Raw genomic sequence first — 25,224 nt, 5'->3', positions numbered from 1 at the left:
TAGCCTTAATTTAAATGATAACGTATAACGCCAATATTATTACTTCTATATATTACCAGGAATATGAATAATGGTGCATACTGTTGTGAAGTAACAAAGTTATTTTGGTCACTTGGTGACACTGATTCTCAATTTAACCTTCACAAAGTCCTATCTGACAGAGTAATTCTATCTTCAAAGAAACACAGTGTGATAAAGCGCAGCAGATGCCTGGCATGTTGCACATAAAATGTACTTGTCTGCACAGCAGACATATAATCCTACCGGAAATGACACAGACATCCTTTCTGAAATGTAAGAAGGTGTTAAAATGACAACATACTTCATGTAACGTCTCTGGGAGGATGTCTCACACGCCAAGTGTCAGACACACTCCTGCTGCCCATTACTGTACCTGGACCTGCTCCTTTAATTTAAGGATGAATTTTCCAGCTCCTTTCCATTTGCTTTGTGCTTGGAAAACACACTCATGGTCAGAGAGGACTCTCTGAGATGTTTTTGTGGTTGATGACTTCTTGGTTGACGTCTCTTTCATCACCTCCTCTAGAAGCACATAGTCACCAGGATTAGGATTGTTCAGTATTCTGTATGAGTATTTGGCTTTGCTGAGGGCCTGAGACAATAACAAGGGAAATATATGTAAGTTTATGAAGTTTTAGGGAACTATATATGTTTTCCTTGTTTACCGTAACATTATGTTGTGCATGCTGCCAGATAGATAGATAGATAGATTGATAACAAAACCTCTCACGTATGTAATGTTCTCTGTTACATTCTAATTTCCCGCCAGGCCAGAACATGTAGATCAATGCTTCCCCTCACAGCCATTATCCTGCGCCTCATATCAATCATACTGTTCCCACATGAGGTATAAGATGGCGGAGCTGGCGGACGCATGGTCAAACATTGATTTGCGTAGTGTGATCAGATTTCTACGACAAAAGGACACGTCAGTAGCTGAAATTCATTACCAACTTGTCCATGTATACAGTGATAATGTCATGTCATGGAAACAGGTTTGGTGCACTGCCTGTGATAGATGCTCTTGGCCGCCCAACCGCTGCTCATGTTGAACGTCTGACCCACCGTTATTAAAGGCAGTGCACCAAACCCAAACCTGTTTCCATGACATGCCGTTATCACCGTACACCACAACAAATTGGTGATGAATTTCAGCTGCTTATGTGTCCTTTAGTCATAGAAATCTGACCACAGTACACATCTCAATGTGTGACCATGTTTCCGCCAGCCACGCCATCTTACACCTGATGTGGGGACAGTATGACTGATATGAGGCGCAGGCTAATGGCCGTGAGAGGAAGCAGTGGTCTACCTGCTCTGGCCTGGTTGGATATTAGAATGAAAGAGAGAACATTACACATGTGAGAGGTCTTGATATTTTATTGATCCGCTCTCATAGATAGATATATCGATAGACAGACAAACAGACAGACATGTGGGGTAAATGGCGGCACTCACAGTCACTTGTACACTCAAAGTCAGAGACACACTGCTTACATGTGACAATGAGTGCCACCGTTTACCCCACATATGATTGACGTGAACACATTCAGGAGGGCACCAGGACAAGTATTTCAATAACAAAAGTGGAGTGCTGGTTCTAGCACAGTATATATGAATATATTGCATATACATACATACACACACACATATATATATATAATGTAATATATATAATGTAATCATATACACACAAAAAATAAAAAGTCAGACTCCTTATTCGAATAAGTGAACAAACAGGTGAAGTTCATTATTACTACATATGTTAAGTTCAGTGATTGAGCAGTAATCTTGGAGCAATATATCTTTCAGACAGGTGAGTACTTTGTTTTAAGTGAGGATGTCAGGCTACAGAGGATGCATTTTATTTATACTAACAAATACAAGAAAAATAAAACAAGACTTAGGAGGCAGGCTGGGCTGTCAAGGCCCATACACATTAGACGATGTCGCTCTGTGAGCGACATCGTCTAACGTTTCCCCCTCCCGGGCCGGCCAGTCGGCGGCCGCCTGTACGCACTGAGCGATATGACCGCTCATATCGCTCAGTGACGTCACGCCCCCGCCAGCCCTGCATGAAGGTCGTGGACGACAGTCCACATCCTTCATGCATGCCCTACCGACAGCGACGATCGTTGCCGACCCGCGGGGCCGCGCATCGGTCGTCGCTGGCGGCATACACACTTAACGATAAAATGAGCGACGTCGCTCAAGGAGGGGGAAAATGAGCGACGTCGCTCATTTTATCGTTAAGTGTGTATGGACCTTCACAGATGTATAAATGCTGAACCGCTGCATGACTGAAAAATATCCCTGAAACTTGGCAGCATAGACAGAGACAGTCTGATTACCTGCTGAATAACGTCCTGTGCTGTACTGAAGCGCAGTGCTCGTATAACAGTGCGTGGCTGCTCAGGAGAGACATCATGTACCTGGACAAAGAAACTCTCATCATCTGAACTGACAGGCGGCTCCTTTTCTTCCTTCTCCACGGAAATGTTTTTGTCATTTAGATTCTAAAAAAGAACATGAACAAATATCAGCTGTAGTGCCAGCAGCAATCAGTTTAACATCAGCATGAACTCTGAATGCTCACATAACAAAACGTTCTAAGCAGTTACAGCTCCATGTGTTTCTCCTAAGCACTTTACACTAACTGAGCTACATAGGTCTCACCTCAGTGAGCCACTAAGAACCACTTGAACCTTCCTACTCCTACAGATGGGTCCATGTTTATCTTGGCCTTTAATAGAATTAATTGAAACTGGGCAGTCGGATTTAATCCCCTGCTGTAATGACTTAATCCCCTGCTGTATTATTCTCTGTATTGTATTGCAGCTGAGAATAGATCACATGAAGGGTTTATGTAAATAAACCATGGTGTGCCTATGCGCAGCAAAGAAGCCAAGATAACCGTGGATCTAGCTGTATGTATGTTTTTCTGACAAACTGATTGGATACCAAGTGGGACAATACTATACTTTTCTTGATCTGAACATACTTCTTCTTGTGTCTTCAGAATGATCCGTCCCACGTATCCTTCCTCTGGAAACCAGCTATTTAGAACCTGTAGGACGTCTTCTTCCGTGCCAATCACCCTTTGGAATGGGAGTTTCTTGCACTCATTTTTGTCCTTTGATATAAAGCATTTTTCTTCCATCAAGAAATACTCCATGCTATTTTCAGGTCTTTTATTAGTAGCCAAAATCTGCAGCAAAAAAATTAAAAAAAACCGCTAGAGTTATCATATTGTTGAAGGAAAAGGAAAATGTGAAAACACACACATCTTCTGAAGAGGTCGCATAGAGCGGCCGGTTTACCAAACCAGAGATTAGTGATTTATGCTGTCAGCGGCCATAGTAATTCACAGCTAAACATCACTGAAATTTATGAAAGATGGGGATCTACTTAACTTGCATATAAGTGATTACAGATATTTTTCCTGACCCCAAACAAATCAGCGTGGATGATTAATGTTCGGCCCAGTGGTTACTACACACACGTGACTTTACCTGCTATTGCTGTAACTATTTTATGTTACGAAGTGTTCACTTTTGCCAGATCCCTTTACTTAATAATGACATAGGTTATTCCAAGTGCTGCACTTTCAGTCTGGCAGATGTTCTTGCTGATGTAGATAGAGTTTATATCAGAGCCCACTGCTCTATAATTGTATATCTGTGGTGTATATGTAGTAGATGGAAGAAGGATTCCGATGCCTCAACTCAGTGTAAGTAGAACATAAGCTTAAGACCTATCATCAAAGCTGTAGGGACTTATCCTAGCTATTAGCAGTGACCATTATGGTGGCCAATCCTGGGATCGGCGGGATCCCAAGATCTTGGCCAAAAACTGGAAACTCCAATCCCGGGGATTTTGGGATTAACCAGACCCTTTGTTTTTTCAATGCCGGGCAGTGTTTTTTTTTTTTTTAATATAGTTTTTATTGCTAAGAGAAAAACATATACAGACATTTTCATAAAAGAATATTCATGTATACAGGTCAACACATTAGCGGACATAGGCAAAAGTTGAAGCAGACACTGCAAGCTCCACATAGGGACATTGTATGTATAAAGATTAGTTAAGAATTAATAATTAATGAGTAACAAGTAACAAGAGATGCAAATAGAGTTGTCATCTTACCAAGAGGACCAGTAACATAGGACAGTTAAAGTCATGTCTTAGGAGTATTAATAATTATGGCAAAAGGTATCATCTTAAAAAGGTGGAGATCCCCTCTTTAATGTTGTCATATTACACCAAGAAGTTAGGTGAACTATGCCGCGGAGAAACTCTTTATCCTCTATCGATAGGGTCAGTATATAGGGAAGCCATATGTCAAAAAATTTAGGTGAACTAGATTCCAAATCTAGCGCACATTCTATCCACTCCATCTTGTATACATGGGCCAATCTCGGCAGCATAAGAGAAATAGGGATAGAAGCAGAATGAATCCACTGAGATAAAATTGTTGTTTTTTTTGACACTGCCGCTACTTTAGCCAACAGTAGATTAGTGCCCTTGGGAAGGCGCCGTAAAGGGGGTTGGGGATTTTCATTCCATAATGCCCACGACGAGGAGAAGGGGATATGTAGCACCTCATTTACATAAGATTGAACATTTGACCAAAAAGATTGAACCACTGGGTAGGACCAAAGACAATGAAATGTATCGACATCGGAGGAGTGACATTTGAAACAATTGGAGTTATCAGCTGCTCCAATAATAATCTAAGTTTTGGGGTGTAGTAGGCCTGGTGAAGAATCTTTTATTGCATTACTGCAAATGAAGAAGACAGTAATGCCGGGCAGTGTTGAGGGTCCTCGGGAGTCTCAGACGCTGCCCGGCTACCGCTGCTGAGCCCCCCCCCCCCCCCAGCTGTGTGCACTGCGCAGCGTGACGTGAAGTTAGATGCCAGGACGTCATCGCCTGCACTGACTCACACCAAACACACCACCCACATACACAGGTCCAGACACGGGTGAGTTACGTGGGTTGGTCTGGGCAGGGTGTCGGGGGCTGTGGTGGTTGTGACACAATGAAAAGAAACCAATCTCAGGAATCCTGGGATTGATCATTTTTCAATCCTGATTCCCGGGATTGAAAAAATGGCCCGGGATTGGCCACCCTAGTGGTCACGGTGTCAGGATAGATTTAATGAGTTTATAAAAAAAATTCTTGATAAAGTTGAATTTATTAATTGGGCAAAAATTTCCTTTGGTGGCTACAATATACACACATTGGTTTGTTATGCAAGAATGAATTGCATGAAAAGTATGTTAAGCAAGGTAGTTTGTCCATTTATCTGCATATCAAAGAGAGTAAGGTGGGTATCAAATTACCGGCGGTCAATGACTGCGGGTAATTGTGTTGCCAGGGGCTATCATATTTGCCCCGATGAAGCGCTCTCCTACTCCCGATACCAGCACTTATCATGGATTATGCTTCGTCTGGCACAGGCACCCAAAGCAGAATCTGCAATAAGTGGCCTGCTGGAGCCGCGATAACACGTATTTTCCCATGTGTTTTTGCACTTTCGTGGCTCGAATTTCGGCCAATCAAAAGGGTCTCTAATTGGATACCGCGATAATGACCATCAGTCATTAATCGTGATTTCCAGCCATGTTGTTCGGTTGATACAGCAGCAGGGCTAATTGGATACCCCCCATTTAAGAGCTGGGTTGTGAAACTGGATTATTACAATGTAATTCTACTGTACCTGATGAAAAACACTATATGCATAGAATGAACAGAAGCAAAATCAGTGTAATATTACACACATCTACAGTGGGCCATTTTAAAGTAACTAACGTTACATGTCTACTGTTTGCTAAATGAACAATACTGCATAACTTCCAAATAGATGGAATATGTATAAAATATACTATTGCAGGATTAAGAACAATTTAATGTGCTTTCAAGTGTAATTTACTTTCTTTGCTAAAAAAACTTAGGTTGACATTTAATTACAAATTCTGGTCCAGCTTGCTGTAACTAACATTACATGTAATGTGTGGGAAAATCAAACATTAAATTGCATCCCTTATCAACATTTTCTTCTTTGGAATATTGTGAACTTTACATAATGTTCTCTCTACTTAATAATGTAGATACCAACATTATATTTAAGATTAATGTTGCTCCATCTAAGACTTCATATGTGGGACACAGAAAAACAATATTGAAGAAATTATAAAAAAAAAATGTAACAAATTTGTCCTCTTTTTTTTGTTAAATGGCCCTATAGCGGTAATTTATGAATTTATCTCTAACATTTGGGAAATTGCTTGAATAAACAGCTGTCTTGTAACTGTATGTCTTATATTCTATTTTGTGCAATTGCTTTTTAATATGGGGGGTCATTCCGAGTTGTTCGCTCGTTGACGATTTTCGCAACGGAGCGATTAAGGCAAGCATGCGCATGGTACGCAGTGCGCATGCGCTAAGTATTTTAGCACAAAACTTAGTAGATTTACTCACGTCCGAACGAAGAATTTTCATCGTTGAAGTGATCGGAGTGTGATTGACAGGAAGTGGGTGTTTCTGGGTGGAAACTGACCGTTTTCTGGGAGTGTGCAGAAAAACGCAGGCGTGCCAGGATAAAACGCAAGAGTGTCTGGAGAAACGGGGGAGTGGCTGGCCGAACGCAGGGCGTGTTTGTGACGTCAAACCAGGAACAAAACGGGCTGAGCTGATCGCAGTGTAGGAGTAAGTCTCGAGCTACTCAGAAACTGCTAAGAATTATTTATTCGCAATTCTGCTATTCTTTCGTTCGCAATTCTGCTAAGCTAAGATACACTCCCAGAGGGCGGCGACATAGCATGTGCAATGCTGCTAAAAGCAGCTAGCGAGCGAACAACTCGGAATGAGGGCCATGGTTTCAAACTGTACACTTTGTCTTTATTTTTTAATAGTTGCTTATATTTGTAAAAGTCCACATTTCAGAGAGGGTTCTATGGTTGCACCATCAAACTTGTGGACACTACTAGACATACATCCCTATAATTGAGAACAATACCCATTTGCTGAGTTTTAAAAAGGCAGCGATATTTCATGTTGTGGAAGAAACGAGGGGCGGATGGGCGCGGCTCCTGACGACACTACATCAGGACAGCGGTGAGTACAATCTCCCCCCCTCCAGACTGATGTATGTTTTTACTTGATTTAATGTATGGCACATCATGGTCTCCTAGTTTGGGGACATGGTGCAGAATCGATATCAAGAGATTTCGGAAGCATAATTTTTGCTATCAGGACTGCTTGTGAGTGACTCTCCGAGCGTCCTAAAAGGCGCACTTACTGATTTGAACTTGGCGCCATTATGTGGGGGGCGGAGCTTCAGCCCGCTCTGTAAGCGGGCTCAGCGCTCTTCACTACCCGGCTGCAGCATACAGGCAGCCGGGTGATATACAAATACATTCTCCCGGCGGGTAATACAAGGGGCGGAGCTAACTCCCGCTCCGTTCGGCGGGCTCAGACTCCCCGCTCCCCGGCCGCAGCATACAGGCGGCCGGGGGATACATTTACATTCTCCGTTCCCCGGCCGTAGCATACAGGCGGCCGGGGAGATACATTTACACTCTCCGTTCACCGGCCGCAGCATTCAGGCGGCCGGGGAGATACATTTACTAAGTGAGGCGGCCGGGGGATACAGAAGGGGCGCTTTCCGCTGTCTATGCAGCGGATTCGAATTTGGCGTCGAAGCAGGGGGCGGAGCTAACTCCCGCTCTGTACAGCGGGCTCTCTCCGCTCCCCGGCCGCTGCGGCATGACACGCCGCACCACAGTCCCCCGCTCCCTGGGCCGCTGAAAGCTCATTTCCTCTCCTGGCTGTGCAGGGAGGATTCTGTGCATAGTACAAGGTATGAGGGGGGGTGATGGCTTATAACAGCGGGCTCCCAGCTCGGTTACTGTCTCTAGGCAACAGATCCTGTCTCTGGGGTTTTTAGTTTTTGTATGCATTGTGCTGCTGAAATATAGCTACATTCCTCTCTACAGGGCAGTCTTCTCCCCAACATTTTATACATGTAGATCAGGGAACCTGCTCTATTACAGGAACTGGACATAGACAGTATTTATCTACCCTATTAGGTTCACATACACAGTATTTCTCTACCCGGTTGGGTTCACTGTGGTGTATGTGTATATATATATATATATGCATACAATACCATATATAGGGGATAAAACAAACACTTCCGCAATGTTTTCTAATAACAAAATACCCCACCTTGCCACATAACATTTCCCCCCATCTTTTCTCGCAGGCTGGTCACCATTTTGGAAAGCCAGCGCAACCTCCGAGAAACATCTGGTGCACCTAAATTAGCGGTACACTACATACAGGGCAGGGTGATGCCTTCGCTTTATTATCCCTTGGTGTCACTAGTTACTAATGCTATTAGTAATTTGGGGAATGTGTTTAAGGCATCAGACAAATAACGCTGTGGCTCAGTACGCTAGTAGCGGGTATCTGAACATCCAAAAAAAAAAAAAAACTTTAAGGGGGGATCCTATAGCCTAGGGCTAAGACTCCTGTCCCACAGCGCAGCGCTACTGGTTCAGGTCTCCGCTGCTCCAGAAAGTTTATTTGAATCGTGTCGGTTACACATTATAGTGCAGACCTTACATAGGGCTGTGTTTGTTTAACCCACCTTTTCTCCTTTCGTTTGTCTCACCTGGGATAGTCAAAGAATTCCCTCTTAGGTGTGAAGTATGCGGTGGAGCCATTTGCTTAGCCCTCCACGCACCTGCAGGACACTCCTGTTTGAACAGCTCAGATTATACAGGTAATGTCGCTGTTAACCAGAGACCTGGTACGTCATTTCACATCTCCAGGTTTCTAAAGGAACCTTGCTAACCTTCCATGTTACAATACTGATGATGTCTGTTTTCTGTGGAGTCTGAACCAGTGTCTCAGAATATCCAGGTGCATTATACAGCAGTTCGTCTGAGACTGCAGGTAAAGGAGACGGACACGTCAAGTCCATCAGGGTTCGACGCCGATGACTAAATGACAGCGACTGGTCCAGTTTCGGATGAGCTGGCCAGGCTCCGGTAGACGGCCGGCAGACACCCGAATACACAATTTCAGGTATCAAACAATGTTTGTTTTCCTATCCTTTCCCCGCAGACGGCAGGAAATGATATCAGAACCTCTCCAGGGTATACCCCTCGATGTATCGCCGGTCCAACAAGCTGCCGTTTTCCTGAGGCAACCTGGCTCAGGGATCCATCAAAGACACATATACGGCAGCGGGGTTCTACCTGGTCCGGAGCAGGTAGGTTGTGGAACAATTGTCCTCTAGGTTATAGGATGTTTCGCATCAGGATCAATTGATACTTTGGTACAGGTCAGAATCACGATTCTGCTTTATGTTCTTTGGAGGTCTCCACGTCTGCAGACTCGGAACCTGCATTTTCGCTTGGGCTGTCTTAACCCGACGACCTCTGGGGCTGCGACAGTGACAGGTGAACATGAAATCCTACGGGGCAGATCGTTCAGGGGAAGGAACTTTCTGCAGGATTTCTTGAACCATTGGAGGTAAGTCCACTTTGATTTCTCCTACTACTGCCCAAGCTCCAAGACAGACCTTTATCGGTCTTTCCTTTAGATTTTTTCGTGCCCTTTCAAGCTTTCGACTCCACACGGGCGATCTCTCCGTAGCCAGGGGATCTCGGGGTTAAAAGGCTGAAGCAGAGGTTCAACATCCTCGGTCCAGTCTGATTTTCGGTCATCCTATACACCCACTACAGGGGGACAAGGCTTGGGCGGTTACAGACTAGATTTTGGGGTACAACCATCTCAGGAGTCCCTCGGCATGGATCAGCCGATTTACGATGACAAGAGAGTCATAATGCAGGCGGCGCTCCATATGCTTCTAATCGCAAAGGGTGTTGTTCCCTGTTTTTCACAGATCATTTGAATCGGGACAGTTCTCAGGCCTTTGTTTTCTTTTCACGTTCCGAAGCAAGTTGGCTCGGCCAGGCCTATTCTGGCCTTAGAATCCTTTCAGTCTGTGATTGCTAGTTTGAACAAGAAAGGGAGGTTTACGTGTCCCTTGTCTTCAGGGATGCCTGTTTACTGATTTCCGCTGGGTTTTCCTTATCGGGCTTTTCTCAGATTCGCATTATAGGATTCTTATTTTCACTGTCAGTCCTTTCCTTTTGATCTCTCTTCCGCTCCCACAGGGTTCAGGAAGATCACAGAATAGCTCTTTTTCAAGGGCAGGAGGTGACGTTGGTTCCCTAATGGGACAATCTACTGCTACTATCCCACTCTGTACATTAGGGGCTTCTGAATATCCGGAGGATCCAGGAGCTTCTGGTTCGACACAGATCCAATTTATGCTCCTCATAGACGTTTTCTCAACAGGGTCCGTCGGAGGATTTTTCCTTCCTCGGTACCAGGTACTCTATTTCTTCAGTCAAGCTGCGACGCAATGAGTGGTCGCCTACATTCCCCTCTGAGCGGGGGACAACAATCTTCTTTCCAGGTCAAGCTACCAGGTCAGACTCCCGGGTGAGGGAACATTCCCCGGAGTTTTGTCAGCTGGTCCGCTGTGGGCGGAGATTTCAGATCGACCTCAGGGCGTTCTGACTGACTCTTTAACCTTTTCCTACTCTCGGACGTGAGCTTTGGCGGCAATAGCCGAGGATGCCCTCAGGGTTCCTGGGAGTTTCGGGTTATTCTATCCTGCCTCCTTTTCTATTTCTAACTCACGGTCGATAACACAGGAGGGGAATATGCGTGCTAGTCCTCTCCGTGGCTCTGGTTGGGCCGCGCATGACTTGAAGATACAGCTACACCTGTTTTCAGTAGAGGAGCCTTGGCTCCTACCTCGACTGGACTGTCTACTTCAACAGGATCCTTTTCTTTGTTCATCTTACACTGAGTTCGTTTAAACGTGTGACTGTTCACGAGACCTCAGAAGGGAGGAGTTCCCTAGTTCGGTTATGCCTACTGGGCCCAAATTTCAGAAGTCTGTTACCTCTTCTCGCTTTTGCCACTTTTGGAAAACTTTAAGGGACATAATAAGGATAAAAAGGGGTTTTCCCCTTCTTTCAGTTACCATTCAGCCGTCATCTTGGGTTTCTCTGGGAGGTTTTGCTCGGCTGCGCTTCAAACCACATTGACCTGAATTTTGGGTCTCTTCCTTTTTCGGTTTTCTTCCAAAAGAGATTTGCCTGGCGGCCGTAAGTTCGGGCTCTCTTTCAGGGAGTACTCTATTGGCAACTCCCCCGGCTGAGCTTCGGCCTCAGCGGTCGTTCCTTCCAGAGGGGATGTACGTTTTTCATATAAATCTGACACTAGTGTCTTTCAGTCCTCTTTGAATGTTGTCAGGGCTCGCCGACTCTCTCTACAGAGGTCTTAGGCTATTCGACGAAGTGTTTTTCCTCTTTGTTCTGTACGATGCTCCCGTACTAAATAGCCGGGGTCCCAGCATATGCTGGGCTGTTGGATTCATCTGACCATCAGACAGTCTTCTTGGCGGTTGCTCGGGAGCCTCCGTTTTCCTTTTCAGCGCACTATACGCGCGTTGTGGGACCTTCGCAGGCAGCTGCCCGTGGGGTCTCCATGAATACTTTGTCGGGCGGCTACTTGGTCGGACCGACATTCGTTTTGTCAAATTCTACAAGTTTGACACTTTTGCGGCCTCTGCATCACAGTTTGGCCGAGTGGTTTTACAGGGCTCTCAGCGCTCTCCCACCCGTTTTGGGAGCTCTGGGACGTCCCCATTGTAACTACGCTCCAGTGGCCCCTAGTGGATGAAGGAGAAATCAGGATTTTGGTACTTACCGATAAATCCCTTTCTCCGATTCCACAGGGGCCACTGGACGCCCGCCCAGCGCTGTTCCTCCTTGTTTTTTACTTAACGGTTTGCAGATCACCATATGACTGCTTGTTGAGTTCAGGCTAGCCTGTTTTTTTTGTCAGGTTCTGTTCCAGGTTTGGTTTAGGTTATCCTGGTTTACAAGGCGTCATTAACCTCCTCTACCTTACGGTTTGTTTATTCCAGCTCTCCTCGGGCACAGTTTTACGTAGACTGGCTTGGAGGGGAGATAGTAGGGGAGGAGCTAGCCACAGTGTGAGAATTTTAAAGTGCCAGCTCCCAATTACTGCCTACTATTTCCCCATTGTAACTACGCTCCAGTGGCCCCTGTGGAATCGGAGAAAGGGATTTATCGGTAAGTACCAAAATCCTGATTTGCCCCTGTCTCTACACTTCTTGTTTCTTTTTCATCCACTAGGGGTCACTGGAGAACTCTTGGGATATGGATGCGGCGTTAGTAGGGATATGCATATTTAAATATTTAAATTAGTAATCCTCCTCCCCCCTCCATACTCCAAAGATGCCTCAGTGTTTTTTTTTTGTGTCTCACAGAGATAAGGCACGTTTGGAGGCATCTCCAAATTTTACTTTTATTTTTCAAAAGTCTTTTTTATTTTCAATCCCCGTCCCTTCCCAGCTTACTAAGAAGCTTGGGTCCGGGATTGTGGGTAATTCCCAGTGCAGAAACGGCTTGTCGGAGCTCAGGAGAGGAGCCCCGCCATAGACCTCAATCAGCGGTAGCTGATTTCAGCCTAAGGCAGCAGGAGCTTGACGACGCTTGCTACAGAAGCCCCTTCAGAGCCTCCACACCCCACCTGAGGTAACAGCGGGCGATCAGATCGCATTGCCGCCGCTACTTTGCGCTGGTTAGTTAATGGATAGCTGTTGGGGAGTTGAGGTTTTCTTTAAACAGGAATGGCTGCCCTGCACTCCCCAGCCGCGTTCAGCAACACTGCCGCAGCTGGGTGCCCCACTGGCTGCCTGTCACCCCTGTGTGCTGCCGCGGTCAGCTTTCACTGCCGCTGGCCGCTTTGCATCGCTCCCCTGTAGCTGGCCGCCTGGCACCGCTCCCCTGTAGCTGGCCGCGTACAGTCTGTACTGGGGGAAAACCTGCCTCACCTAAGATCGCACTGCTTCTCACTGCAGTGAGGGGAAGACAGAGCCGGGACTTCCTGCAGCAGCGCCGCGGCTCACATACATGGACCGATAGCACGGGCATTGATAATCTTATCAGGGCAGTGCGCCAGGTAATAGATTTCAATGAGAAAGTGGAGCCTCTGACAAAGAATGAGGTATTATTTGCTAAAAAAAAAAAAGGGCGACTGTGTGTTTTCCTTATTCAGATTCTCTTAACAAGCAGTTGACGGAAGCATGAAAAAATCCAGATAAACGGTTGTCGATGCCAATGCGGTTTCTGTCTAACTACCTAACTGAATCTACGACTACTAAATGGGAAAATGCGCCAGTGGATTCCTCAGTTTCCAAACTGTCAAAAAAGTTAAGCATTCCAGTCCCAACTGCAACGATGCTTAAAGACCCGTCGGAGCGTAAGCTAGAAGCCATGCTAAAGTCCATGTATACAGTAGTAGGAGTGTTGCTTAGTACTGCTTTAGTTGGAGTTTGGGTTAACAAGGCTGTGGTTGCATGGGCAAAACAGCTCAAGTTAGGCATAAAACAGAATCTTTCCAAAGACCAGCTTATACTTATTGCTGATCACATTTGTGAATCGCCTGAGTATTTAGATACGGATTCTATGGACGTCGAACAGGATAGATCTAAGCTTTCAGCTTCACCAATTGCAGCCTGATGGGCAATTTGTCTGTGTTCTTGGCAGGCAGAAGCTGAGTCAAAACGGGGAATAGAAGCGTTGCCTTATACTGGCGATATGTTATTTGGTCCTGAATTGGACAAATGGATTTCTCAGGTTACTTGAGGAAAGTCAGTTTTCCTACCCTTGCCCACTCCAGTTCCTAAACAGAAATACGCTGAACCAGCGTTCAAATCTTTTAGACCTCAGTCCTTTCGAGGCCGCACTCAAGGAACAACCATAATAACATAGTAACTAAGGTTGAAAAAAGACATTTGTCCATCGAGTTCAACCTATTTGTGGTCTCCTATGCAGTCTTATAATAGGACTAGTTATTTTTATGTTAGGACTAGTTATATTAACTATAATGCGTGCCTACGCACCATAACCCTGAATATCTTTATCCAATAGGAATTTATCTAACCCATTCTTAAAGGTGTTGACTGAGTCATTACTACTCTCTCAGGCAGGGAATTCCAAACACGTATTGTCCTTACTCTGAAAAAACCTTTTCGCCTTAATGTGCGGAAACTACTCTCCTCTAACTTAAGCGAGTGACCACGTGTCCTCTGTGCTGATCTTATAGAAAACAGGTCCCTCCCAAGCTCTGTGTATTGACCCCTTATATATTTGTAGATGTTGATCATGTCCCCTCTTAGTCTCCTCTTTTCCAATGTAAACATGCCTAGCCTTGCAAGCCGTTCCTCGTATTCCAGCGTCTCCATGCACTTGATTAGTTTGGTCGCCTGAACCTTTTCTAGCTCCAGGATATCCTTTTTGTAATATGGTGCCCAAAATTGCACATAGTATTCAAGATGTGGCCTCACTAGTGATTTATATAATGGGAGTATAATACTCTCGTCACTTGCATCAATTCCCCGTTTTATGCATGTTAATATCTTATTAGCCTTCTTTGCTGCACTCCTACTTTGGGTACTGCTGCTTAATTTGTTATCTATGTGAACCCCCAAGTCTTTTTCCAGTACAGAATCCCCTAATATTACCCCATTTAGTATGTAGGTGTTCTTTTTGGTCTTGCCCTCACAGTGTATTACCTTACACTTGTCTGTGTTGAATCTCATTCTCCATTTTGCTACCCATGCTTCCAGTTTAGTTAAGTCGTTCTGAAGAGACTCGGCATCCCTCTCCGTATTTATAACCTTACTCAATTTGGTATCATCTGCGAAAATCGACACCATGCTCTCTAGACCTACTGTTAGGTCATTGATGAAAATGCTGAACAAAAGTGGTCCAAGTACAGACCCTTGTGGCACACCACTTAGTACTTTAGTCCAATTTGAAAATGATCCATTAACCACAACGCGGTGTTCCCTATTATCTAACCAGTTACTGACCCAAGTGCATATTGTGCTCCTTAGCCCTATTTCTTGTAGCTTATAGATAAGACGCATGTGTGGTACAGTGTTGAAAGCTTTGGCAAAGTCTAAAAAGATTACATCCACCTCCTTACCCTGATCAAGGTTCGCACTTACTGTTTCATAAAAGCCAAGTAAGTTGGTCTGACATGATCTGTCCTTCACAAATCCATGTTGGTTCCTTTTAATGACCTTATTTGCTTCAAGGAACTTTTGAATACTGTCCCTTAGAATACCTTCCAATACTTTCCCCACTATAGATGTAAGACTAACTGGTCTATAATTACCTGGTTCAGCTTTGCTCCCCTTTTTGAATATCGGCACTACCTCCGCTATACAGTCTTAGGGAACCATACCCGTTTTAATCAAATCCATGAAGAGCAAAAATAGAGGTCTTGCTAGTTCAGCGTGCAGCTTCATAAGAACCCTTGGGTGAATTCCATCGGTACCAGGTGACTTATTAATCTTTAGCTTTTTTAATCGGTCACAGACTACCTCCTCACATAAATGAGCATTTAGCAGTGGGACATTATCTTTGTTGAGATTTTGTGTTAGACCCAGCATTTGGACCTCTCTGGTAAATACTGTTGAAAAAAACTTGTTTAGTTTGTTTGCTATTTCATTATCATTTTTGATTAAGACTCCCCTCTTGTCCTTTAAAGGGCCTATACTCTCCTTCTTTAGTCTCTTGCATTGGTTTGGGATTTTTATTCCTTTTTTGCTGCTGGTGGGAATAAATTTACTAGTATTATTAATTAGCAGTGATTTTAATACATCCCATTTCTCTGTAGTATTTTTACCTTGAAAAAGAATTTCCCATTCAATGTCCCTTAACGCTTCCTTCATCATGTCAAAGTTGGCTTTGCTAAAGTTTAGAGTCCTAGTTGAGCCAGTATAGGACTGCTTATGAAAACTGATATTGAATGTGACCATATTGTGGTCGCTGTTACCTATGGGCTCTCCTACTTCAATATTTGATACCAATTCCCCATTGTTAGTTAATACCAGGTCTAAGATTGCATTGTACCTAGTTGGTTCCTCGATTAATTGAACTAAGTAATTATCATTTAGCGTGTTTAAAAACATATTGCCCCTAGCAGTATCACATGAATTGATTTTCCAGTTTATCTCGGAATAGTTAAAGTCTCCCATCACTACTATGGGGTCATTCCGACCCGTTCGCAAGCAGCGGTTTATCACTGCGGTGCGAACGGGTGCGGAATGCCCATACACGGCGGCCGTAGTGCGCGTGCGCGATGTTGCCCGGCGACGGTTAGGTCGCGTCTTGAGAAGGAAGCGGTCGCAGAGCGGACCGTAAAGAAGATGGACAGGAAGGAGGCAGACCTGGGCGTCACCACAGCATTTCCAGCCATTTTCGGGGAGTGGATTGGAAAATGCAGGCGTGTCCAGAAGAACGGAGGGCGGATGTTTGACGTCAAAGCCGGCTCCTGCATCGCTGAGATCGTCAATGAGGGTAAGTATGTACAGGGATGGTCTACTTGTGCTTGAAATTTTTTATCTTAGCAGGGCTGCACAAGCGATCACAGCCCTGCTAAGCTAAAATACACTCCACCATAGGCGTGTGCTAGTTGATCGCAGCAGCAGCAAAAAGTTGCTGGCTGCGATCAACTCGGAATGACCACCTATGTCTCCTACTCCTGCTGCTCTTTCAATTTGATTCAGTAACAATTTCTCGTCAGACACATTAATACCAGGCCGTAGCATAATCCCAAAAATAACGTCTTTATTCTTTTACCCCCGCATGCAATTTCTACCCATAACGTCTCAATAGTATTTACAGTGCCTTCTTGAATATCAATCCGTATAACAGGTTTTAGAAATGGCTTTACGTAAAGACATACCCATCCACCCCGTTCATTTAGTCTGTTTCTCCTGTACAGCGTGTAACCCTCTAGATTGACTGTCCAATCATGAGATACGTTTCAGTAATGCCTATAATATCATATTCCTTGCTTGCTGCGAGGATTTCTAGTTCCCCCTTTTTACCTGTAAGGCTTCTAGCATTTACATACATACAAGTGAGATATGTATTTCCCCTTATGGTAGGGACATCATAATTCTTATGCAGCAAAGATGACCCGTAATCATCATTGGTTACTGTTATTCTAAAACCCTTTTTAGTTCCCATGTTACTACCCTTGCCGTCTGCTCTATTCCTCCCCCCTACTCCTCCCCCGTTTTGTTCACTAAAGCCACCCCTGCTATTCTTACTGAATGACCCGTAATTTCTTTGCTAAACCCTCCCCCCCAGGCACCTAGTTTAAAATCTCCTCCAAACTTCTAACCATCCTTCCCCCCAGCACCGCTGCCCCCTCCTCATTCAGGTGCAATCCATCACGACAAAAAAGATGGCGCCAGAGTAGATGTGGTAGAGGACGTGGTTTTCAACAAACCAATAACCGTTGTTAAGACACAAAGGGGGTCATTCAGAGTTGATCGCTCGCTAGCAACATTTTGCAGCACTGCAATCAGATAGTCGCCGCCAATGGGGGAGTGTATTTTCACTTTGCAAGTGTGCGAACACCTTTGCAGCTGAGCGGTACAAAAACAGTTTGTGCAGTTTCTGAGTAGCTTTGGACTTAGCCACTGCGATCGCTCCAGTCTTTTTGGTCCCGGAATTTACGTCAGACACACGCCCTGCAAGCACTTGGACACGCCTGTGTTTTCCCCAAACACTCCCAGAAAATGGTCAGTTGACACCCATAAACGCCCTCTTTCTGTCAATCACCTTATGATCGACTGTGCAAATGGATTTTTCGTTAAATCCAACGCCCAGCACCGATCTCTTTGTACCTGTACAACGCGCCTGCGCATTGCGGTGTATACGCATGCACAGTTTTGCCGAGTTTTATACCTGATCGCAGTGCTGCAAAAAGTTGCTAGCGAGCGATCAACTCGGAATGACCCCCAAAGCCAGCTGAAAAATCAGTGGCATGATGGGCTTCCAGCCCATCTCGGATCTTCAGTTGTGGGAGCATACCTTCAAACATTTCACTTTGCGTGGTTTCAGACATCCACAGATGGGTGGATCTGCAATTCAGTGTTCAAAGGTTACAAAATAGAGTTTATAAAAACAAAAGAATCAGCTGCGCAAAATGTAAGGGAAATGAGAACAATAATGAATTAAGAGAGCCGATGTATATATAGTAAATGTATTAACCATAAATAAAAATAACTAAGTTGTGACAATGCAACATTAAAAATATTTAGGAAAGCACACCTTAACTCAGTAAATCCGATTCAATAGACACCAACTGTGTCAGTTCCCTAAATAAAGGTCCACATGAAATATGGAGTCCAGCTGATATTTAGAGCAATGAATAGTAATAGCCGCAAAGCTGGATGCTGAAGGCACAGTGGATAATCAGTTGAATAAATGTCCCATACCATCAAATTGCGGGTTAACCCGGTGTTGGGCACAGATGAAATACCTCTCCTTGTGTGGGCTGGTCCAGAGCCGAGCGTCCTCGGCGATGTATCCTGCAATGCCCACTATGCGAATGTCGCAAAGGAGAGGAAGCCGTGAGTTCACTGTGGAGTGAGAGCCGTATGTGGTATAGACGGCTAGCAGAGAGCCGTATGTTGGTGTGGACGGCTAGCGGAGAGAACCAAGTCCGCGGCTGTTCTAAGATCTCTGTAGAAGGTATAGGGCGGCTGGCGGGGAGAACAGACCCGCGGTTGCTTTCAAAGTCGGATGCCTTGACAAGGTGTGCTGGAGGAGGCGTTGCATTGTCACAACTTAGTTATTTTTATTTATGGTTAATAAATTTACTATATATACATCGGCTCTCTTAATTCATTATTGTTCTCATTTCCCTGACATTTTGCGCAGCTGATTCTTTTGTTTTTATTGTCTCTATTCAAACACCCACCTAGTGTTTTTCAGCTGCGCATCTATCAGGGTAATTTGATTATTAGTCACCTGTCTCTGAGGCGCTGTGAAAGCAGCTTAGTGTCCTTTTCCTTTACAAAATAGAGTTTGACTGTCTACCACGATGCAGTTTTTCAAGACAGGTCTGCCTGTGTCAGCAGACAAGAGGGCAGTTCTGCAGACCACTATTCAGTCACTTGTAGATTCAACAGTTTTACTTCAGGTACCAGTACACCAACACAGTCAAGGGTTTTATTCCAATATTTTTGTAGTCCTAAAGCCAGATGGCTCATTCAGACCGATATTGAACCTAAAGGGGCTCAATCAGTACGTCACTTACTGCAGATTCAATATGGAATCCCTGCGGACAGTGATTGCAGGTTTAGAACCATAGGAATTCAAGATTTCGCTGGATCTCAAGGATGCGTAGTTGCACATTCCAATTTGGCCACCGCATCAGGCGTACTTAAGGTTTGCAGTACAACAAAACCATTATCAATTTCAGGCACTACTGTTTAGCCTCTCATCAGTGCCTCGGGTATTCACAAAAGTAATATCTGTGATGATAGCTCAACAAATACTCCTTCAAAATGCCTTACTAACATACAATGTACTAGTTTAGTACAGTTGGATTGTCAACTTAAAAAAAATCAAGTTTGGTCCCGTCTCAAAGAATTTAATTTGTAGGAATGATTCTGGATACGGTGGATCAACAAATTTACCTGTCAAAAGAGAAAGCACAAAGTATTCGTCGTCTAGTACAGTTAGTGCTCACACCATGGACAGTCTTGGTGCACTTGTGCATTCGACTGTTAGGAAAGATGGTGGCATCTTTCGAAGCACTCCAGTTCGTCAGATTTCACTCACGTCCTTTTCAGCTAGATCTTTTAGCACAGTGGTCAGGCTCTCATCTCCAGATTCATCAGATGGTGCGGTTGTCTCCAAGGGCCAAGTATCACTACTCTGATGGCTCCAAGTACAACATCTCACCGCGGAAAAATGGTTCGGAGTCTGGAATTGGATAATTCTAATGACGGAAGTAAGTCTCAGAGGATGGGGAGCAGTGGTTCTACATCGTCAATTTCAAATGTCCCAGAACTCAGGGCAATCTACAACGCTCTGCGTCAGGCAGTTCAAATACTCCAGTCTCTGACTGTTCAGGTTCAGTCAGACAAAGTGATGGCAGTCGCATACATCAACAAACAAGGAGGAACTCGAAGTCGCATGGCCATGTGGGAAGTTGCTCGAATCCTGAATTGGGCCGAGTATCACCAAGTGATATTGTCGGCAGTGTTCATTGAAGGAGTGGACAACTGGGAAGCAGATTACAGTATCTCAGTCGTCGGGATTTTCATCCAGGGGAATGGGCCTTACATCCAGAAGTGTTCCAGATATTAGTCCTGCGGTGGGGTTACCAACAGGTGGATCTAATGGCATCTCGCCAAAAATCATCAGATACCCAGGTATGTGTCCAGAACAAGAGATCCAAAGGCAGTCACAGTGGATGCTCTCACAATAGTGTAGACGTACATCCTCTTGTATCTATTTCCACCATTTCCGCTGCTTCCTTGGTTGCTAAAGTGGATCAAAAGAGAGTCCACTACCATCATACTAGTGGCGCCTCATTGGCCTCGGAGAGCATGGTTCTCGGATCTCCGGGGGTCTACTCGCAGACGATCCGTGGCTGCTTCCGCTACGTCCAGACCTACTGCAACAGGGTCCGTTTCTTTGTCCCGATTTAGCGTGGCTGCGTTTGACAGGGTGGCTGTTGAGACCGCTCTCTTAAGACGAGAGGTCATTCCAGAGTCGGTTATACCAACCATGTTACATGCTAGGAAGCCAGTTACAGCAGCTCATTATCACAGGATTTGGCGAGCTTATATTGGCTGGTGTGAAGCTCGGAAGTTTCCGACATCATCTTTCTAGTTATCCCGTCTTTTGCTATTTTTACAGATGGGGTTAGATGGAGGACTACGTTTAGCGACACTAAAGGTCCAGGTCTCTGTTTTGTCAATTTTCTTTAAAAGGCGTTTGGCTCTTTTGCCAACAGTTCAAACTTTCCTGCGAGGTGTCCTTAGAGTTCAACCTCCGTTTATACCACCTACAGCGCCATGGGACTTGAATCTAGATTTAGATTTTTTGCAGTCTTCAATTTTTTAACCCTTACAACAAGTGGATGTTAAGTTTCTAACTTGGAAAACAGTATTTTTCCTAGCTTTAGCAAGGCGTGTTTCAGAGTTAGCTGCGCTGTCATGCAAACCACCGTATCTGGTGTTTCATGATGACAGAGCAGAACTTCTGACGAATCCCGCTTTTCTACCAAAGGTAGTATCTTCTTTTCACATGAATCAACCAATTGTAGTTTGTTTTTTTCCAAAGGTTCAGGAACTCCAGCTACTTTGGATGTGGTACGTGTGCTTCGCATTTATGTAGCCCGAACATCAACAGTACGTAAAACAGATACATTGTTTGTTCTCTATGATGCAATCAAGATACAGTAGGTTGGATGGCTTCCAAACAGACCTTGGCTAGATGGATTAAGCTGACCATTCGTCAAGCTTACTTTCATGCTAGTCTACACTAGCGCCTGCATCTATTTCAGCACATTCCATGCGTTCTGTGGGAACGTTATGGGCAGCAGATTGTGGAGCTTCCACCACGCAACTTTGCCGTGCAGCTACATGGTCATCAGTGCAAATGTTTGTGCGCTTTTACAAGTTTGATATGTTTGCGGTATCAGCATCTAGCTTTGGCCGTCTAGTGTTACAGGTGTCAACCAGCTCTCCCGCCCATGGGGGGAACTTTGGTACATCTCAAGAGTACTCCAGTGACCCCTAGTGGATAAAAAGGAAAATAGGATTTTGGTACTTATCAGATAAATCCTTTTCTTTGAATTCACAGGGGGCATTGGACACCCACTCAGAGCAGTTTCACCTGCCTTGTGGTAAGTTCCGTAAAACTTATGGTAACACATTATCACTGACTTGTTTAAATGTTAAAGTGATTGTTATCTATTGTCGTTTCAACTTTGTAGTTGTTCGTTATCTTTTAACTGTTATATGTAATTCTCCATTGTTCATCCTTCTCTTTCGCTCCTGTTCGGCTCAGTTAAAAAACACTGAGGCATCTTGGGAGTATGAAGGGGGAGGAGGGTTACTAATTTAAATATGCCTATCCCTGCTAACGCCCCGTCCATATCCCAAGAGTACTCCAGTGTCCCCTGTGGATTCAAAGAAAAGGATTTATCTGGTAAGTACCAAAATCCTATTTTTTACTGGTCTATGCTGCATCGGTGACTTTGCTGCTTACCATGAGAAAAGGTCCTAGATTGGGACCAAAAAGTTAGTATTTAGTAATGTGTGAAACTGGTATGTGTAAAAAAAAAAAAAAAAAAAAAAGATTTTTTTTTAAAAATAAACATTTTTTTCTTGTGTAGTTTAAAAGTCTGGAGAGTGCCATCATTACCTCCTTGTGTGAAACTCTGTACTGTATTATGGGTCCCCCACTAACTGGGTCAGGCTCTGATTAGGCACCCCAGCCAGAGTATTATTTTTTGGTGAGACTGACGGATATTCCTTTGTTTATCATGAGAGGAAAGTATCAAAATAGAAATGTATCAATAGAAATGTATCATTATACCCTTTTTTGCAACAGATACAAATTATCTTATTGGATGTCATGCGTTTTGGATAGCCAATAAGAAAAAATAAGAATTTACTTACCGATAATTCTATTTCTCATAGTTCGTAGTGGATGCTGGGGACTCCGTAAGGACCATGGGGAATAGCGGCTCCGCAGGAGACTGGGCACATCTAAAGAAAGCTTTAGGACTAACTGGTGTGCACTGGCTCCTCCCCCTATGACCCTCCTCCAAGACTCAGTTAGGATACTGTGCCCGGACGAGCGTACACAATAAGGAAGGATTTTGAATCCCGGGTAAGACTCATACCAGCCACACCAATCACACCGTATAACCTGTGATCTGAACCCAGTTAACAGTATGATAACAGAGGAGCCTCTGAAAGATGGCTCACAACAATAATAACCCGATTTTTGTAACAATAACTATGTACAAGTATTGCAGACAATCCGCACTTGGGATGGGCGCCCAGCATCCACTACGGACTATGAGAAATAGAATTATCGGTAAGTAAATTCTTATTTTCTCTAACGTCCTAAGTGGATGCTGGGGACTCCGTAAGGACCATGGGGATTATACCAAAGCTCCCAAACGGGCGGGAGAGTGCGGATGACTCTGCAGCACCAAATGAGAGAACTCCAGGTCCTCCTCAGCCAGGATATTAATTTTGTAGAATTTTACAAACGTATTTGCTCCTGACCAAGTAGCTGCTCGGCAAAGTTGTAAAGCCGAGACCCCTCGGGCAGCCGCCCAAGATGAGCCCACCTTCCTTGTGGAGTGGGCATTTACAGATTTTTGGTTGTGGCAGGCCTGCCACAGAATGTGCAAGCTGAATTGTACTACAAATCCAACGAGCAATAGTCTGCTTAGAAGCAGGAGCACCCAGCTTGTTCGGTGCACACAGGATAAACAGCGAGTCAGAGCACTTAGGGGTCTATTTACTAAGCCTTGTATAGAGATAAAGTGAACGGAGATAAAGTACCAACCAATCAGCGTCTGTCATGTTACAGGCTGGGTTTGAAAAATGACAGGAGCTGATACTTTATCTCCATTCAAGGCTTAGTAAATAGACCCCTTAGAGAGGCAAGTAAAAAAACAAAAAAAGAATACTGCCACAAAGTTCACTACAGGAAGCAAGTGATTTAACTTAGCTGTCAGTAGGACTCTTTAGTGTGGTCAGTTTCAGTTCAGTATAGAAGGTGAAGTCAGTTTGAAGAAGGTTCAGAAGGGGTGTAAATGTAAGGAAAGTGGGTCAGACATATGAGAACAACCATTCAAGCAGCTTGGAGCAAATGGGAGGAAAGACATTAGGCAGTAACTGGAAAGAGGTAGGAGTAACAGATGTTTCTCATGGAGAGGAGTGCATGTTTGAAAATATAAGGGAAAGTATCAGGATAAAAGGACAAGCTGAAGAAGTAATCTAGGTGCGAGAAGGCATTATTAGGGCGAGCTCAGTATTTTTTTTAGTGAATGGGGTCAAAAAATAAGAGAAAGAGGAGTGAAAAAACCTTGTCTTCACTTAAAGGAGAGGGAAATGAAGTGGCAAAGTGATAAGAAATGAGGGAAGAAGGTGCCATTTAGGCCAAAGTGCGGGTGGTATAGTAGTCAGTTAGCCAAAATTTGTATTGGATTATGTCCAGGTGCGAACAGAATCTTTTACACTGGAGCGCTTTTGCAAGTGACTGGTCTGTCTTGAGTGGCAGAATTGGGGTTTTAATTGCTGAAGTCGATGTGTTGTGGCTGTAGTTATCATATACGTCTGGCCAATGGTCTACTGAACATCTTGATTCTGATTGCCACTATAGAGCAACAAAGCCTGTATTAGAACTCACGAACACAATAGCCTATCCTCACCAAAGGCCAAAACATAAAACCCCTATTGTGACACCGTTTCATAAAGGAAAATGGTCGATCTCCACTTAATTAATGCTTCTGAAACCACAACGTCGCCTTTCTACCCAGGTGTTTCTCTCAACCCACTAACACTTCCAACCCGGGAGCTCAGATAATGACAATATCTACAATAGCTAACAAGATGTAAAGGTGTGATTGGAGGAAAGCAAACTAATAGTTAGGGAGGTAACCTGCTTAGGTGAAACCCCTTTTTCAAAACATTGTCAGCAATGATGTCTACAGTAAGCATACACTAGAGGTTCATCCCCACTTTCCCATCTTTGTGTAGCACAATACAAGATTTTACACTGTACAAATTTTGCTATTGTCTCTCACTTTTTGCCAACCATAACCAATTTGGATTTGGGTGCTTTGAACAGGAGATGAAACATTTTTATTCCCAGTACCATATAAACATAAAAAATAATAATAAATTAAACTAGAAATGAATGTAAACTTACTTGATCAAGTAGTTGCTTTGCGGTTGTACCACTAATAATATTAAATACAGAGAATGGTTCTGGCCCAGGAATTCCGTGTATGGTGACTCTAAACGTCGATGAGGCCTTTCTTTCTTCTGAGCTAAAAAACTTTTGGGGCAGAAAGATATATTTAATAAAATCTTTTGCACGGATAAATCATTTAAAATATTAGGGGCAGACATAATGTGCATGACACCACTGGAAATTGCTATTGCATTTCTTACATAAACCAGCAGTAAATTAGAGTTTATGTTAATCTCCCCATCAGTTCATGAGC

General features: G+C 44.1%; 1 protein-coding gene and 1 non-coding gene across 14 annotated transcripts in view; one reads left to right on the top strand and one right to left on the bottom strand.

Annotated features, from left to right (window-relative positions):
- PLCE1 (phospholipase C epsilon 1) overlaps positions 1 to 25,224 on the bottom strand; it is a 624,299-nt gene that overhangs the window by 17,400 nt on the left and 581,675 nt on the right. For all 13 annotated transcript variants that reach the window (XM_063961638.1, XM_063961640.1, XM_063961641.1 and 10 more), the window contains 4 exons: positions 24,927 to 25,055; positions 3,023 to 3,229; positions 2,373 to 2,537; positions 395 to 613 (listed from right to left, as the gene is read on the bottom strand). In XM_063961638.1, the coding sequence (XP_063817708.1) occupies positions 395 to 613; positions 2,373 to 2,537; positions 3,023 to 3,229; positions 24,927 to 25,055 (720 nt within the window). The remainder of the gene's footprint in view (positions 1 to 394; positions 614 to 2,372; positions 2,538 to 3,022; positions 3,230 to 24,926; positions 25,056 to 25,224) is intronic.
- Positions 7,173 to 7,310, top strand: LOC134899990 (U11 spliceosomal RNA). Its single transcript, XR_010173514.1, has one exon. It is a non-coding gene; the product is annotated as a U11 spliceosomal RNA (small nuclear RNA).

The sequence above is a fragment of the Pseudophryne corroboree genome, chromosome 3, assembly GCF_028390025.1.
Source record: "Pseudophryne corroboree isolate aPseCor3 chromosome 3, aPseCor3.hap2, whole genome shotgun sequence".
Taxonomy (NCBI): domain Eukaryota; kingdom Metazoa; phylum Chordata; class Amphibia; order Anura; family Myobatrachidae; genus Pseudophryne; species Pseudophryne corroboree.
The sequence above is the reverse complement of the archived record's forward strand: the minus strand, read 5'-3'. Positions and strand labels throughout refer to the sequence as shown.